This window comes from Tupaia chinensis, unplaced genomic scaffold, assembly GCF_000334495.1.
Source record: "Tupaia chinensis unplaced genomic scaffold, TupChi_1.0 Scaffold146346_1, whole genome shotgun sequence".
Lineage (NCBI taxonomy): Eukaryota > Metazoa > Chordata > Mammalia > Scandentia > Tupaiidae > Tupaia > Tupaia belangeri.
The window spans coordinates 562,397-577,126 of record NW_006206202.1 but is presented as its reverse complement, the minus strand read 5'-3'; the positions used below and the strand labels follow the sequence as shown (position 1 = coordinate 577,126).

Genomic DNA, 14,730 nt, shown 5'->3' with positions numbered 1-14,730 from the left:
TTTATAATTCCTAATAAACCTCTTCAAGCAGCTGCCAAGGAATGTTAAATCAACTGGAGAATTGCTGGTGTCATATTGCCCAGAACCAATATCCTATTGTTCCTGTGGATGTCCCTAAGAGATTTTCACATTCTGCTTCTGGCCTTTTGTGATACTGCTCGGTCTGTCTTTGACCTTAAACCTCTTGACCTGGTGCAGTTAAAACCCCTGGCTCCAGAGTGCTGTCTCCCGCTTGAGCTGCTGGATCACCCAACTTTGTGCTTTGTGCCTCCTCTTCCTACATAAAACTTCTCTTTCTGCTTTGTGTCTTTTTAATAAAAGGAAGCTGGAGGATAGGGATCTTTACTTGCCTCTGAACACAACAACAACAAAAAACCCCAAATGAAACAGAACATGTTTAGGACTGCCATTACAGAAGATGGCAAAGTAAACTTGAAATAAGACCCCCTCCTCAGACCCCATCTCTAAGTTTTGTTTTATTGCAGCCTGCATAAAATCAAAGTGCTGGAGCCAGCTGCTGCTAGACTCCAGAGGCTAAAGGTCCTCATGGTTACAGCATGCTTTGGAAACTCATCCCCACCAGATTCGCAGTTAATGAAAATATTTGCTTTGCTTAATATAAACAAAGTTTATGGGTAGAGTTTGTAGAGTTTGTAATTAGGAAACTCTTTAATCCTTTTATCCTTTAGCTCTTAATTTCACTTGTGTCATTTTGGAGAATTCTAAGTAATTAAGAAAATAAACCTTTTCTCAGTAATCTTTATTTCTAGTGGTGCTAAATGTATTTCTCCCATCTTTTGTGTCCCCGTACAGATTGAGGGAGTTAACATTTGGATGCTTCTGTTTTGCGTAGGTCAGAAGCATCTGGTGTGAGTAGGGAGACAGCGCCTTTGTGGCCTGTCAAGCCATCTCGTAGACATTTGACTACCCAGGTCTGTGATGTAGGCAATAGAAGAGGACTTGGAAAAATATGAGATAAAACAATTAAAATATGACTTTATTTGGGTGCAAATGTTTCTTGAAATCGAAATCCATGTATACTTTTTTTTTGGAGAGGTTTTCGCTATAGGGCGCGTGACAGATAGAGACATAGAGACAGAAAGCAAGAAATCACCCCCCAGGGGGGATGGTCACGCCGCAATCCCTTCTCCTCCGTTCTCCTCTCGGGATCTTGGGCACGCACGCACGCACACGCGCCCAGCATGAATTTTAAGCCACCGGGTCCGGGACGCGAACTGTGGTCGACTATGTGGGAGTCCAGCGACATAGCCATTATGCTAACTGCTGGTCCCACTTTTTTTTTTTTTTAAATTTTGCTGGAGGGTATGTGTACTGGCCAGAGGGGGAGCAGTGAGAAATTCCCCCTCCCCCTTCATAGGGCCACATTACAATCTTTTCTTCTCCATTTTTCCCTCCTTTCAGGAACTTGGGCACACATGTACACACTTCCAGTGTGCTTCTCAAGCTGCCAGGTCTGGGACTTGAACCCGTTCTAGGCTATGTGGGATCCAGCTGCTGTAACTATTATGCCATGGACTGGCCTATGTGCACTTTTTTCATAATACCCATGCATGAAATTTTGAAGGCCCTTTGTATAAAGAAAGATACCGGCAATGTAGCTCTCTCTTAAAGCTACATGGAAAATCAGTGTCACCTCTCTGGTTCCCCCCTATGTCCTGTACGTGTAGCCTTCAGGGGCTATGGCCTGAGCTCCTTCCAAGTTCTTGTCTGTCTCCTAGTTTTTCTTCCCTAAGCATCCACAGATTGAGTGATCTGCTGCTGTTCTTGCAAAACATCTGCTTGTGTTTCTTTTAAGTTTACTTCTTGCATGGGAGAGGGAGACAGAGACGGAGACAGAGAAACATCAGTGCCTTCAACCTGTGGTTTCCAGTGTCAGCTGCCTGGATCATAGGCGCATGTCTTCCCAGAGTGCTCAGGGAGGTCTCAGGATGGGAGCCCAGGACCTTCCTATGTGGTGGTCCAGTTGCATTACCGCTTCACCATCACCTGGCCTCCTCCGCTTACATTCTTAACATGAGGGCAGGGTGGTTAGGAGGGGTTAGTGAACTGGTTGCGAGAACCAGGTATTGGACCTGAGAACACAGCTATAGGCCTTCATTTTACTTTTGTAAGTTTCTTCCAAGTGGTGGGCACTGAGCTCCAGAGGGAGTTGGCATTATGGTGCAGCCTTGTTCTGCCTGATGATCTGTTTTATTTCCAGTCAAAGGAGAGGCAGCCAGGATGCTTCATGCAGTGGTCCAAGTCTTAAGAGGTAATTTCTGAAAGATTCCAGGCTCATTCACAGTGGTGTAAAACTGGCTACTGTGTTCCTAGGGATTGGTGACTGTGGTATCTAATGGTGGCAGCTGGGGAAACAGTGTGGGTGACATTCGTAAGGGGCCCACGCTGCTGGCTGTTGCTGTTCACATGAACAGGAGGAAAGGGCCTCTATGAGCTCTTGCCTGCTTCCTGTCCTTTAGGGACAGAACTTTGTCTTGAACATTTGTATGATGTCCTTGTTTTTATAACCAGTGAGCATTTTCTAGCAGTTCTGGTTTTTATCCTCCAAGTGCCAGTCACTTGGGCAGTCAGTGATACATCCAGTTTCCCAAGCTAACTGAAACCCGTTCAAGCATCCCTGGACCATATGAGGCTGAAGTCACTGACTTGGCCAACTTACCCACTGTGGAGCTTAGAGCTTTTCTGTTCACAGCTCTGCTGGTTCTGAGTGCCTTTGAAAGTAAGGCTTGAGCTGCCCACCCAGCCTGGGAGAGGTTGGCTCTGTTTCCTCATGATTTCTGACATGAAAAACAAGCACAGTGGTACAATTGGAACTTGACTGTTTGGGTTGCATCCTTTTTGAACCTTGGACACAAAAATCTGCAAATACTGAGTTTCCCATCTGACTAGATGGCTTTCATTTTTCTTTTTTCAATAAATGTGGTCCTTGATTTTTCAGAATCAGGAAGGCATGGCAAGGACCAGTTGGATAGCTTTCCTCAGAAAGACTGGTTTGCTTATGGATATCTTTATGTATCTTCCTGTTTCTGTTGTCTACAATTTCATACTTTTTAATCAGGATAATGATTTACCTTCTCTCCTTGCACACCTTCAGGAGGTAGGAAGGGATGTCTAGTGAGAGGAGCAATAGTAGGAATATACGTCATCGGAGGACTTGAGGACTGGCTGTGTTTATGCTTCAAGAGGCAGGTCTCAGCCGAGATACTCTATTCCTTGCGCTGTATACTCTCTACACTGTGACCACATCTTCTGTGTTTTTCAGGGGCCTGCCTACCCTTGAATGTTTAATAGTTTACTTGTTTGTCCCCAAGTCATTTAGGGGTCAGGTACCAAGGGGAACCTTCCATTATTGCTTTGGGACTTTTAGGGCTGTAGGAGGTGGGGGGACCCTGTGTTAAGGGGAGTAGATGGTTGGGAGAGCCGAAGAATGGTGTGGGGGAGGAATGTGTAAGTGGTCTGGACACTCCCCTGAATGTTCCTTATTGGAGAGGTGTGATGGGTGGCCTGGGAGTTCTGGAACAGCTTTCAGCATTTGAATCTGTTCTGCTGATACCATTGTAAGGCCAGTAAATCCCCTTCCCTACGTTAGCTGAAATCAGAGCTTCTTGTGAATCATTCATACTTGATCTAATCTCAGATCAGTGGCTTTCTGGACCCCATGTTAGGAATGAAACCAGACCAGCAGGAGTGGTGCAGGAAGGGATATGGGGCAGAGAGTCACTGATGCCTGAGTGGTAAAGCTCAGGTTTTCCTTCTCAGGGTAAAAAGTTTCAAGAGTGATAGTGGAAAAAAAATCATTTAAAAAAGACTCTAAACACACATCTGGTATCGGGGAATTAGATTCTAAGAAGGCAGTTCCTTGGGAATTAAATTCTCATCAACTTGTAATGGATGATCTCACCTAAGGTATTAATCTCTCCATTTCAGGAGGTGACTTTGGTTCGGAGACTTCTCCAGTCCTGCCCCCCGGCCATGGTGATGACTCTCCCCTAAGCAGTCTTCCGATAGCAGAGGACACCTACAGGGTGAGCTTGACCAAAGGTGTCTCAATGTCTCTGCCTTCGTCACCCTTGCTGCCTCGACAGTCTCACTTGGTGCAATCAAGATCAAACAAAAAATCCCCAGGTAAAGCCACAAGCAAGCAACACAGCGGTATCCCAATGAGCTGTCTTGACTGTATATGTATCAAGTAATATGTGTATGGAAAGTCAACAGAACTAGTGCCTGGCAGAAAGCTTCTGGGAAAATACTTGTGTTATGGTAACTTTGGACGAAGCGAATATTTTTTTCTTTGAATAAAAAAGTATGCTTTCAATAGACCCATTCTTATAGTTTAACTTCTGTTGTTAACTTCTAAAACTGTTGGGAGTGTCCAGGCTAGGCTTTTACAAGAATTCAAGATCTTGTTATTAATATTAATGTTTACCATCAGTTTTGTTGTGTTCTTGCTGGTAATATAAGGAGCTCGTAGGTGGTACATTTAACGTTACAGATGTAGGGAGGCGTCCTGTCACAGCAGTCCAATATTACTGTGAAGTACAGTATTATATGCTGGTGAAGTTTACTTGCTTTCATTAGCCAGCATTTGAACAGCTATAAAATGTAACTGAAACTCAGAATTGTAAAGGAATGGGGCCAGGGTATTAGGAATTATTTGTATAAAGTATTTTGGCTTCCCTCATCATTACCAACTTCTCACACTTAACATTACCAAGAAACCAAACATTACTTAACTTGGAGAGGTTATGATTCAGATGTGAGGACAGCCTTTCTAAAATGCTTATATCTGCAATCATGAAAGTTCTTTGATAGTCTTTGGGGTTAGCTGAGTATGTTTACAAAAGGCAGGATAATTTAGGACTTTATTGATCATATGCCAATACAAGGATTCTTCTTAAGTATATGTAAACATATTTGGAAATCATCTGAAATGTGCCTGGAGCTGACATTGCTGTCTCTCTTTCTCGTTCCCTAAATATTTGTATACTTGAGGTGACACGTATTACCTCTGAATCATGTAATGGCTATTTGAGGTTTAGGTGGGGGTAAATTTAAGAGGGTAAACCTCAAGGCTCTGCATGTTAGAAATGGTGCTACAAATTGGTGAGTGTCCAGAATCTTTTATTATTCCAGAATTATTTTAGACAGCATTGTTTACAATCCATTCATTAGCTGAAACTTGGAAACCTTTTTGGTATGAAGTGATTTCCTGTGCCAAGGAATTTGATCTGTTTATCAGTATTTGGGGGAAATTCCAGGAATGTCCTTTCTTCTGTCTTCGCCTCCTCCTCTGTTGTATCTTTGTCAGATTTCTTCTCTTCCTTCAGATCATAGTTCCCACATTGCCTCTCTTGCTGGATTACCCAGTTGGAATTCCTTATTTCCTCAGAATGATGCACAGCATTTCCCTTTCTTTATGAACAGATAGAGCATTTGTCCTTTTCCTCTGAATTAGGGTGTAAAAGGGGGCTTCAAAAATTCATGGAAAATGGAATTAAAGTACAGATTTATTTACCAAAAAGTTTTGAAATCTGTGCTTAATTTTTTTCTTTTCCCTCTCTTTTTTTGATTTCTAGAGGGCATTTGTACTTATTAGAGAGAGAGAGAGACAGGGAGAGAGAAAAAACACCCTTCTCCCAGTGGGACACGGTTATGCTGCAGTCCCTTCTTCTCCATTTCTGCATCCTGTCAGGATTCTGGGCATGCATACACACACAACTGGGGTGTTTCTCAAGCATCCTGGACTGGGATTCAAACTGGTGGGCCATGTAGACCTGGATCCTTTAACTACTAGGCCATGGAGCTGGTCCCACAGTTTTTTAATACATGATTTCAATGAATTTTTGAAGACCCTTCATATTTTTACAAAATTATTTGCTAGGCCAAACTCCTGAACCACCTTCTGGGCCCATCTGTGTACTTCTTTATAAAATCAGTCTTGGCAAAGAAATCTGCTAAGTCAGCTTAGCAATAACCCCGCCACACACACAACACACACACATACACACATTCTTTCTCTCTCTCTCTCTCTCAAACCTAATTAGGTTGGCCATCCTATAGTATCCCCTAGGTGATAACTGATCACCCTGGTCTGTCTGTAGCAAGAATCCTTGGGTCAGTTTAATCAGAATCCTCTCCTTACCCTTACTAACACCCTCCTTTCAGTGCTTTAAAAAGTATCAGTGAGGGCCATCCGGTGGCATGGTGGTTAAGGCAACAGAATCCCATATAGATAAACTGACTGTGTGATTCAAACCCTGGACCTGGCAGCTTGGAAATCATTCCAGGCATATGTACGTGTGCATGCCCCAAATTCCAAGAGAATGGAGGAGAAGGGGTCGTGGCATGGCTATCCTCTCCCGGGGGGTGATTTCTCACTTTCCCTCTCCCTCCTGCTAGTCCATGCATCCTATAACAAACTACTGAAAAGAAAAAAAAAAAGTATTATTGAATGTTTTGCTTTAACATCATGTGGTTTCCTTGTCTGATACTTGAAGATAGGCAAGGTGTCTTACTGGTATACCTCATCTGGGAGCTGGTCTTGTAGTGCAGTGGTTACATGCTGTGCTTTGGGAATCAGATCCCATATGGCTGACGACAGTTCAAACCTCAGCCCCTGTGGCTTGAAAAACACACTTGGCACGTGTGTGCACACATGCCCGAAATCCTGATAGGAAGAAATAACAGAGGAAAAGGAATTGTGGTGTGCCATGCCCTGTTAGGGGTGCTTGCCCGCTCTCTCTCGCCTACATTCTCTGGTAATTAAAATAAGAAAACAGTGGGACCAGCAGATGGTGTAATGGTCACTGGACTCCCATGTAGTTACCACAGTTCAAGTCTTGGACCCAGCAGCTTAAACTCATGTTGGACACGTGTGTGTGTGTGCTCAAAATCCTGAGAGGAGAATGAAGGAGAAGGGATTGCAGAATAGCTATTCCCCCCTCCCCACCCTGGGGGTTGATTTCTCATTTTCTGTCTCTCCAGCCAGTGAATACACCCTATAGCAAAAATCTCTCTTAAAAATAAAAGTATATTGGGACCAGCAGATGGCATAATGACCACATCACTGAACTCCCATGTAGTCGATCATGCTTTGAGTCCCAGACCCAGTGGCTTAAACTTACGCCGGGCACATGTGTGTGCATACCCAAGATCCCTAGAGGAGAATGGAGGAGAAGAGATTGTGGCGTGGTCATCCCTCCTGGGGGGTGATTTCTCACTTTCTGTCTCTCTGTCTCTCTGTCTGTCTGGCAAGCACACGCGCCCTCGATGATTTCTCGCTTTCTGTCTGTCTGTCTCTGTCTTTCTAGTGAGCACACGTACCCTATAGCAAGAATCTCCAAAAAACGTCTACCATATCTGTATGAAATAGATAATAGAGATAATTCTGAGCCTACGTGTATCCTTATGGAACCTCAACTGAAGGTAATGTCAAGTGCAGAGATGTGACCTTGAGATGGTTGTCCTTCCTGCAGTCGGTACAACTGCAAATAAATTAATGTTGCTTGGGCCGTAGGACTGAGGAACACCTGCCGTACTCCAGAGGACATTGCATTTCAGATATAATTTCACTACCAGTAACAAATTCATTGTTTTGGTGATGCTTTAGGTAGAAAATGAATGATTTGAAGCAAGCCTGGGAAATGTGGGCACCCCAAAGGGTATCGTGGAGGCTACAGATGTGCACACAGAGAAAAGCCTGATGAGGCCTGATTTCCTCTGTATCTGGCCAAATTAGACATTTTTGGTTTCAAGAAAAAGTTTTTCTACATGAGAATGAAATCTTATTCCTAATTCTTTCCAAGAGCTTGATGAATAGAAGGAACTCATACTTCTACAGCATTCAGCCTTTTAGTAGATTGGAGAAAATAGCCTTCATATTAGATGTTTTTGTCCAAATGGTAATTAAATAAACTTAGGCAGATATATCTCCAACACTGTGTGTGCTGCTCAAATTTGTGCAGCAAGTGTCTCTCAATGATAATTTGGCATCATTGTCTTGCTCATTTTGATTTGATAAGAGAAAGATAAGGAAAGAGATGCTTAAAAAAAAATGGCAGTGACTCAGAATACATCAAACAATAAGCACTAGTTTTTTGTAGTGTCTAACACACATAGATTTCTGCTTAAACCATTATGCTGGAAAAGTATCCAGAGCCTTAATATTCTTCCTGCCTACTGTAAAAAACAAAGGTTGACATATGGTTATGAAGGTGTACTGGATTTAAAATCTGTCTATTTTAAAAGCTAGCACTATTTCTGCTAATGATACAGTAAGTACCCTGGGTCTGCTGTGCTCCGAGGGTAGGGAGTCTCTTCTCTCCCCTCCCACACCCACCTCCTCCTGCAGTGGGCTGTGCTTCTGTGCCATGTCATCATTCAGACCCAGCTCTGAAATTACTTTGATCACTTTTGTTCTAACTTGTAAACATTAGAGCCTTTTTTCTTTCTCTTATGGGGGAGGGAGTGGGGGAAAGAAAGAAGAATCCTGTTTTACTTGTCTGGATAGAAACTCTTTGCTAATTGATGCTAATCAAGAACCTGTCAGGGACTAGAATAAGGGTCAAATAGTATAAATCCTGAGAATAGGTACTCTACACAGCACAGCCTATATTCATGAAAATCTGTATATTCAAACAGTTGATGATTAGCTTCTGGATCTTGGGAACTTTGGGCCAGAGATAATTTCAATAACCTTTCAGTAAAATGACTCTGCATTTTACGTGACTGAGTTTTTTCCTCTCCACTTACATTGAAAGTTACTTGTATTGACTCATCTGCCACCTCCTGCCATTTATTTTTCTTTCCCCTGCTACTTGAAAGATTCCATTTTCCGAGTGTTGTTTCAAATTTTTGTTTTCTTGTAAATGGAAAATACATTTTCCTGTAATGAAGACAAGGAACAGCATCCATTAAAGCAGTTCCATGGCTGTTGCAAGTCTTTCTCGATTAAGAGTTTATCAGTGTTTGTAACATCCCCTTTTGTCCACCAGAGAAGAGAAAGCTCATTTCTTGTGATTTATTTATTAATGGCACCATTAGTTACTTTATATTTGCATTCCCTTTCCCAGATGGCTAGGACCCATTATGGAACAATCAAAAGGTCAGACATGACTGAGAAGCAACGGTTTGAAACTTTGGTGGTGCAGGACAGCAGAGATGGCAGTGGGTAATTCTGCTCCTCTCCACACTCTGGGCTGTGTGGGGGCCTACAGAGTGCTGGCTGTTTTCACTGAGGTCCGCTCCCCTGCTCCAGCTCCATCTTACAGTTGACATAACTGAAGTAGCAGTTTTGAAACCCCCCTTGGCTAGCTGTTTCTTTAAGGGAGAAAACCTCAACACTGACAGCCTGTGAAGTGGAAGTCAAACTGTTTCTTTGATTCTTGGACCATGAGTTAAGGTCTGCCAAGGCACTACCGTTTCAACCCTCCACCCCACCCCCCACTGCACCCTGGCGGGAGTGTGTTATGTAGAAAATTTGGAGTTCCAATTAGCAGGAAAGAATTACTGTCAGCATTTTGATATATTTTTGTAGTTTATAAATCTACTCCACTCAAACCAGTGACCACACCATGCAACCCATTTATGCTCTCTTTTTTTTTTCCACTTAATTTTATATTATGAGCAATTTCCAGTTTGCTTAGAGAAGTTAATATTTATTGTATGTTATTTCATTATTCTGTAATTAACTTTTAAACGAGTTTCCAATTGTTGGATATTTACATTATTCCTCATTTTAAAAATTGTAGCAAAAGCTGAAATGTTTTGTTTTTGCTATTAAATACCTGGGTTTAATTAATTAATTTTTTTTTGAGAGATTTTTTTTGTATAGGATGTGTGTGCTCGCCAGAGAGACAGAAAGCGAGAAATCACCCCCGTTGGGGGATAGCCATGCCATAGTACCTCCTCCTCCAGTCCCTCTTGGGATTTGGGGTATGCACACACATGTGCTCGGCATGAGTTTCAAGCCATTGGGTCTAGGACTCAAATCATAGTCAACTACATGGAAGTCCAGTGATGTAACCATGACACCATCCTCTGCTTCCATAATTCCTGATTTTAATTCTTAATTGTGGTAAAACACATAAAATTTACCATTGTAATAATTTTTTAAAAAAATCTTTGTTCAAAGTTTATTTTTTTATTCTAAGAGAGAGACACACAGACAGAGACAGACAGGCACCCCCCAGAAGGGTCCACACACTGTGATCCTCCCATATGCACACACCCAGTGTGCTCCGGGAAGTCCCAGGACTTGAAAGCAGGTCCTTTCCTATGTGAGTCTGGATGTGTTCCCACCGCACCACCACCTAGCCCACCCTCTTAACCATTTTTAGATGTACAATTCAGAAATAAATATATACACATTGTTGTGCAACTCGTATCCAGAACTTCTGTTGTGAATATTTTTGTCTACTGAATAGTAATTTTTACGCACATGTCTGATACCCCCTCAAGGGTAGCAGGTTCCCAGCAGAGGGATTATTGAACTAAATGCCCTGCATTTAAAACAAGCTTAATACATACAGCTCAGTTGCTTCCAGAAAGGTTATATTGATTTCACATTCTCTCCAGCACTCCTTGAAAGGCTTCTCTTTGAAGTTAACATCTTCTGGGAGCAGTCTAAATGGATGGTGCTGGTAGGTGCTTTGTCAGATCTAGCTATGGACTACTGCGGATTTTAAGAAGAGGCTGGAAGAAGTCATTGTCTAGCCTTCTTTTGAACTTTCCCTCTGTCTGCACTTCTCAGACAATTTCCATCTTCTTTTTTTCCACGATACTGTGTCAGGGGAATTATCACAGCTGAGTGGGATCAAGTTCACTGTCAGTAAAACGCTCAGCCAGCTTCCAGTTTTTGCTACGACAGCCTCTATTACGTGTTGAGGCTCATGGAGGTCATGTGGGATCACAGGCATGTTAGAGTTGGAAAGGCCACTAGAGCACATCCGGTCCAGACCTCTTCACAGATGTGGAAGCAAAGACTTTTCAAAGACTTGCCCCAAATCTGTGCATGTTATTGATGGGAGTTTGGTTTGGTCCTTCACCCTTTCCCCAAATTGTCCTCTTATGCTAGTCTGCATTATCCTGCCTCCATATTGTTGAGTTGTGAGCTCTAAGTCACCTGAGTTTGTATTGTGGGTTCATGACGGAGAAGCCCATAGGTTTCAGATTCTGCGTATGTGTCTGTGAGGCTGCTTCTTGGGAGTGGAGGGCAGCATAGCAAATGCACAGTCCCACTTCTTGTAAACCAGGTAGTTCTAGCCCCTGCTTTCACTTCTGCATGGTTAGAACCACAGTCAGAGATCTAATCTTTAGCAAGAACAATTCTTCCTTCTGTGGTGAGCAGGAGACATTCTTTGTTTTCTCTTGGAAACTTGTTATATAATATCATCTTTTGTGCCCGGTTGTGAATGAAGCACAGGCATTTTCTGTTCTGCTTAAAACATGCGAGCACTCATAGCACCAGTATGTTCGCATTTGCTCCACTTTGAACCTCAAGACCTTTGAGTTACTCTATTCTGATGATGTGTCCCTGTTCACCCCTATACAATTCGGCTCTCCCTTGAATCAATCGCCCTAGGAATTTTAAAGAATACTGATGCCTGGATCCTGCCTTCAGAGGTTCTGATTTAATGCATCATCATTGGAGGGGGAAGGACATAGATATATAGATATCCATTTCCTTCATCAGAGAGAGAGAGGAAAGGTACCTGGACAGGGTCTCCATACCATAGGGTTTCTCACAGCCCACAGCCAGCCAGGATCCTGGGAGCACTCAGTGTGCTCAGGCACCATCTGTGCCACTGCGTTGGGGCACTGGGAAAGCGTAGTACATAGCAAAGTTTGAGAAACACTGATAAAGAATATGCGATTATCTCATATAATTCCTTTTCAATGATGATAAGTACGTATTTACCTATATTTTCTAAATTTTAGAAATATTTGGGGGGAACCAGCATTTAGCGTAATAGCTATGTCGCTGGACTCCCACATAGTCGACCGCGGTTCACGTCCCAGACCTGGTGGCTTAAAACTCACGCCGGGCGCGTGTGCATGCGTGCCCAAGATCCCAACTGGAGAATGGAGGAGAAGGGATTGCGGCGTGACCATCCCCCCCTGGGGGGGGTGATTTCTCGCTTTCTATCTCTATGTCTCTCTCTGTCTGTCTGGCGAGCGCACGTACCCTATAGCGAAAACCTCTCCAAAAAAAAAAAAAAAGAAAGAAAGAATATTTGGGGACCAGAAGTTAGCATCATGGCTATGTCGCTGGACTCCCACATAGTCGACCGCGGTTCACGTCCCAGACCTGGTGGCTTAAAACTCACGCCGGGCGCGTGTGCATGCGTGCCCAAGATCCCAAGAAGAGAATGGAGGAGAAGGGATTACAGCGTGGCCATCCCCCCGGGGGGTGATTTCTCGCTTTCTGTCTCTCTGTCTCTCTCTCTCTGTCTTTCTGGCGAGCACACGCACCCTATAGCAAAAAATCCTCTCCAAAAAAAAAAAAAAAAAGAAATACCTTGATTCTCTCTGTTCCCTCCAAAAGACAGCCTTTTTTTTTGACCATCTTTCCTGCTTTATTTTTATCATCCATAAACAACAAGAATGCCTTTTGCCCTTCCCCCCAGCATTAGGCTGGTAAGAGGTTCCCAGTTGTTCACTCAATAAAGAAGAGTGAAAGATCGTTCTTGTATATTAATATTTAAAGGCATCTCTGATATTTTCATCAAGTAGACCATAAAAGTGGGATTACTGGGTCAAAACTTACTTGATTAACACTGAAGATGATTTAGTCATTTATAACTTTTTCTTTGGGGAATTTTTTCATGAGAGCAGTCCTTTATTCTACTGGGGCAATACGTCTCTTACTTATTACAGCTTTGTTGTTTTAAGGCTATCAGTCACATGTCATTAAAACATTTTTCCTAGTTCATCTTTTTCCATTTAATTAGCTTATAGTATTTTATTACTCACAGAAGTTTCTCATTTTCTCATGTCAAATTTATATATTTTTCCATTTATGATTTATTCCATTGCATTTTTAAAAAGCAGCTTTATTGAGATGTGATTTAAATATCATATAATTTACCTATTTAAAGTTTAAGTTGAGCATTACTTAGCACTTTCACAGGGTTGTACAGCTACCACCACGGTCTTAGTTTTAGAACATTTTTCCTTCCTAAAAATCAAAAACATGAAGAAAATCCCACATACATTAGTAGGATTCCATATTACTCTGTACTGTTATTCTTTATCCCTACCCCCTAGCTCTAAGTAATTGGTAATCTACATTCAGTCTGTATGGATTTTCCCGTTCTGGACATTTCATATAAATAGAATCATACCATATGTGGTCTTATGACTGGTTTTTTTTATAGAACCTTATGTTTTCTAGGTTCGTCTATATTGTAGCATGTATAAATATTTCATTCTATTTTGTTACTAAATATTTTATTGAATGTCCATATCACAGTTTCTTTATCCATTCAATTGATGGACATTTAGGTTGTTTCCACTTTCGGCTATTGTGAAGAATGATGCTAGTAATATTAGTGTATGCACTTTAGGGTGGACACATGGTTTTAATTTTGGAGGCTATATACATAGTAGTGGAATTGCTGAACTGCATGGCAGCTCTCTATTTAACCTTTTAAGGTTCTGCCAAGTTATTTCTAAAGTAGCTGCACCATTTTATGTTACCATCATGGGACTGTTAGTTTTCTCATTTCTCCATATCCTTGACAACACTTACCATTTTGTCTCTTATTATTCTCTGTGATAGAGCACCTTCCTGCACACATATGCACACAAGAGAGACAAACACCTTTCAGAGTCTGGTCATGCTACAATCTTCTTTCTTCAGTCCTCTAGCCAGGTAGACCTTGGACACTTGCACATGTGCCCAACATGTTTCGGGCTTACTATGCCAGGCTCCAAACTGTGATTGCCGCGTGGATCTGGCTCCTCCTAAGCATTGCATTACTGCTGCACCGTGGAGCTGGTCTTTGTCTGTTTGATTATAGCCATCCTAGTGCATATGAACAGGTATCTATAAATTTTCATTAAGTTGTAAGCATTCTTTTATATTTTGTACTCAAGTTCCTTATCAGATACATGGTTTACAAGTATTCTATTCTGTGCTTTGTCTTCTCACTTTTTTTTAAAAAAAGCATTTATTATTTATTATTTTTCAATTTGCTACAGGATGCATGTGCTCACCAGAAACAGAGAGAGAGGGAAAGTGAGAAAGCAAGCCACCAGGTCTGGGACTCAGATCACCATCGACCGTGTGGGACCCAAGCACCTTAGCCACCACTACACCACCTGTTGGCCCCTCTTTTTTTTTTTTTTTTTTTTTTTTTTTTACTTTTTTGCACTTTCTTAAGATTTGCTTATAGTCTGACTTATTATGCTGTGCTTTTCATGTCATGTTTAAGAAAACATGATCAAATTCAAATTCACAAAGACTTATGTCTGTGTTTTCTTGTTAGTGTTTTCTCGTTCTGACTCCTACATTTAGGTATGTGATTCATTTTGAATGAATTTTTGTGTATGGTGTGAGGACGGGACCAACATTATTTTGCGCATGTGACTATCAGTTTTTCTAGCACCATTTATTAAGAATGTTACTTTCCTGTTGAGTGACGGTCTTTGGCCCCATCATTGTCGTGCCCTAAAACAGCCTTGTGGTTACACTTGCCCTTTTGCTCT

The 14,730-nt window shown here is 42.0% G+C and overlaps 1 protein-coding gene across 1 annotated transcript in view; it reads left to right on the top strand.

The window, feature by feature from the left end:
- The window catches only part of TANC1 (tetratricopeptide repeat, ankyrin repeat and coiled-coil containing 1), a gene marked incomplete in the record, with an annotated part of 175,626 nt that overhangs the window by 31,166 nt on the left and 129,730 nt on the right, over window positions 1-14,730 (top strand). The window contains 1 exon segment of the mRNA XM_027768446.1: window positions 3,949-4,146. Within this exon segment, the coding sequence (XP_027624247.1) occupies window positions 3,949-4,146 (198 nt within the window).